The sequence below is a fragment of the Amphimedon queenslandica genome, unplaced genomic scaffold, assembly GCF_000090795.2.
Source record: "Amphimedon queenslandica unplaced genomic scaffold, v1.1 AMPQUscaffold_11519, whole genome shotgun sequence".
Lineage (NCBI taxonomy): Eukaryota > Metazoa > Porifera > Demospongiae > Haplosclerida > Niphatidae > Amphimedon > Amphimedon queenslandica.
This window is the reverse complement of record NW_003548239.1, coordinates 2,371-4,099: the sequence shown is the minus strand read 5'-3', so window position 1 is coordinate 4,099 and position 1,729 is coordinate 2,371. Positions and strand designations below refer to the sequence as shown.

The following is a 1,729-nucleotide window of genomic DNA, read 5'->3' as shown; positions in this document are numbered from 1 at the left end:
ATCTGTATCTCTGTATTGAGTGAATGAAGATGTTCCTGGTACAGTGCTTCTCCAGTGATAGGTACTGTCAACAGGAGGAGCAGGAGATACATTACAGGTAAGTACTACTCTATTCCCAATTGAAATAGCATCAGTATCAGTGTCAATGGTCACGCTGTAGTGAATAGGAGACTCTGTGTGTATTGTACATATAAGCATAATTATTAATATTAAAGTTACCTATACACATAACTCCAACATCTTTAGCATGATAACAGTTGGTTGCTCCTATACCATTAACATAAGAACACTGAGTAAGACTCTCTTCATTGCCAGTACAATCAACTCCTGTCATGTGAACTGGTCCAGTCCCTCTTCCAAAGTATTCATTAGTCACTGGTATTGCTCCTACACACATCAAATAATTAATCATCATGAATGAGACTATTAACTTACTCAATGTATGATGACCAACTTGTGTACATGCTACTAGAGCATCTCTTTCATCCCATCCAGTACTACACACTGTACCCCAGTATCCATTGAGACATATCTCAACTCTACCTTCTCTTGAATCACCCCCATTAGATAACCGTATTGATCCTTCTTTGTCACAATAGTCTAAGACACAAAAACTTGACAGTGAATGTCACATGAAGCTCACTTTCAGTAACATTGTATTGACAAGTTACTCCACCTCGTTTCTGATTAAACCAACTATTGGCATAATATAATGAAGGTGAGTTTTTTGAACATTTACTCAATTTATTCTCAGTTCCAGTACACACATATCTATAACCAACTCTTTCATTCTTACCACTCCAGCTAGTATCAGTAATTGCCACAGACCCTACAATAGATCACATACAATAGATGATATAATGTTATCCTTACAAGTATCATAATATCCTAATTGTCTGCAAACAACTTTAGCATTATTATAATTCCAGTATCTTGCATCAATTGTCATCCATATACCATCAGTACATATCTCTACTCTTCCTTCATTATCTCCTTCTCCATCAGTTAGGTGAATTGTTCCATTGCTACAATTTACTACACCTGCAGCAATGCAGATCTATTTATTGGTTTAGCTATGTTTACTTGAACATGTGAATCCAATTGCTTTACCACAGTAAGAATTGGAAGCATAATTATGACAATGTATCAGTGAGTTTTCATTCCCACTGCATGAGAATCGGATTCGTTTTTCTGGAGCAACATCCTTATTTGCACCAAAAAATGAATAATATGAGTATGAAACCCCTTTAATGAAAAAAGATGTTACATAATTTTAATATAGTAGACTTACAGTTAGTATCTTGATAACCCAGCTGTCTACACACAACATTTGGTGGAATCCACCAATTGTGACACACAAAAACCCACACTCCATTATAACAAATTTGCAAATCTCCTTCAGCATTAGACTGTCCCCCATACAACTTGATTTCACCATGAGTACAATTACTTATATCTGCAAAATAAGTAAAGGTTATGCAACGAAGTGAGGTATGATAAGGCCATAGACACCGACACAGAGTTGTATAACCAACTTCTACCATGTACTAAAAATAAACAACTACCTTTACTTAGCAACACTTAGCAATAGCATGCCAGGCCATGCCTATTAAGCAGGAGGTTAATAAGTAATTTCCCAGGCAAACTTATTAACCTTCCAGGCAAACTTAGTAACCTCCCAGGCCACTTATTAATCTCCTACTGTCCTGGAAATTACTTATCAAACCTC

At 36.3% G+C, this 1,729-nt stretch overlaps 1 protein-coding gene across 1 annotated transcript in view; it reads right to left on the bottom strand.

Moving 5' to 3' along the window:
- Positions 1-1,729, bottom strand: part of LOC105315194 (deleted in malignant brain tumors 1 protein-like) — a gene marked incomplete at its 5' end in the record, with an annotated part of 8,905 nt that overhangs the window by 5,056 nt on the left and 2,120 nt on the right. The window contains 6 exons of the mRNA XM_020005337.1: positions 66-173; positions 220-387; positions 436-600; positions 644-829; positions 874-1,041; positions 1,084-1,204. Coding sequence (XP_019860896.1) covers positions 66-173; positions 220-387; positions 436-600; positions 644-829; positions 874-1,041; positions 1,084-1,204 — 916 coding nt within the window. The remainder of the gene's footprint in view (positions 1-65; positions 174-219; positions 388-435; positions 601-643; positions 830-873; positions 1,042-1,083; positions 1,205-1,729) is intronic.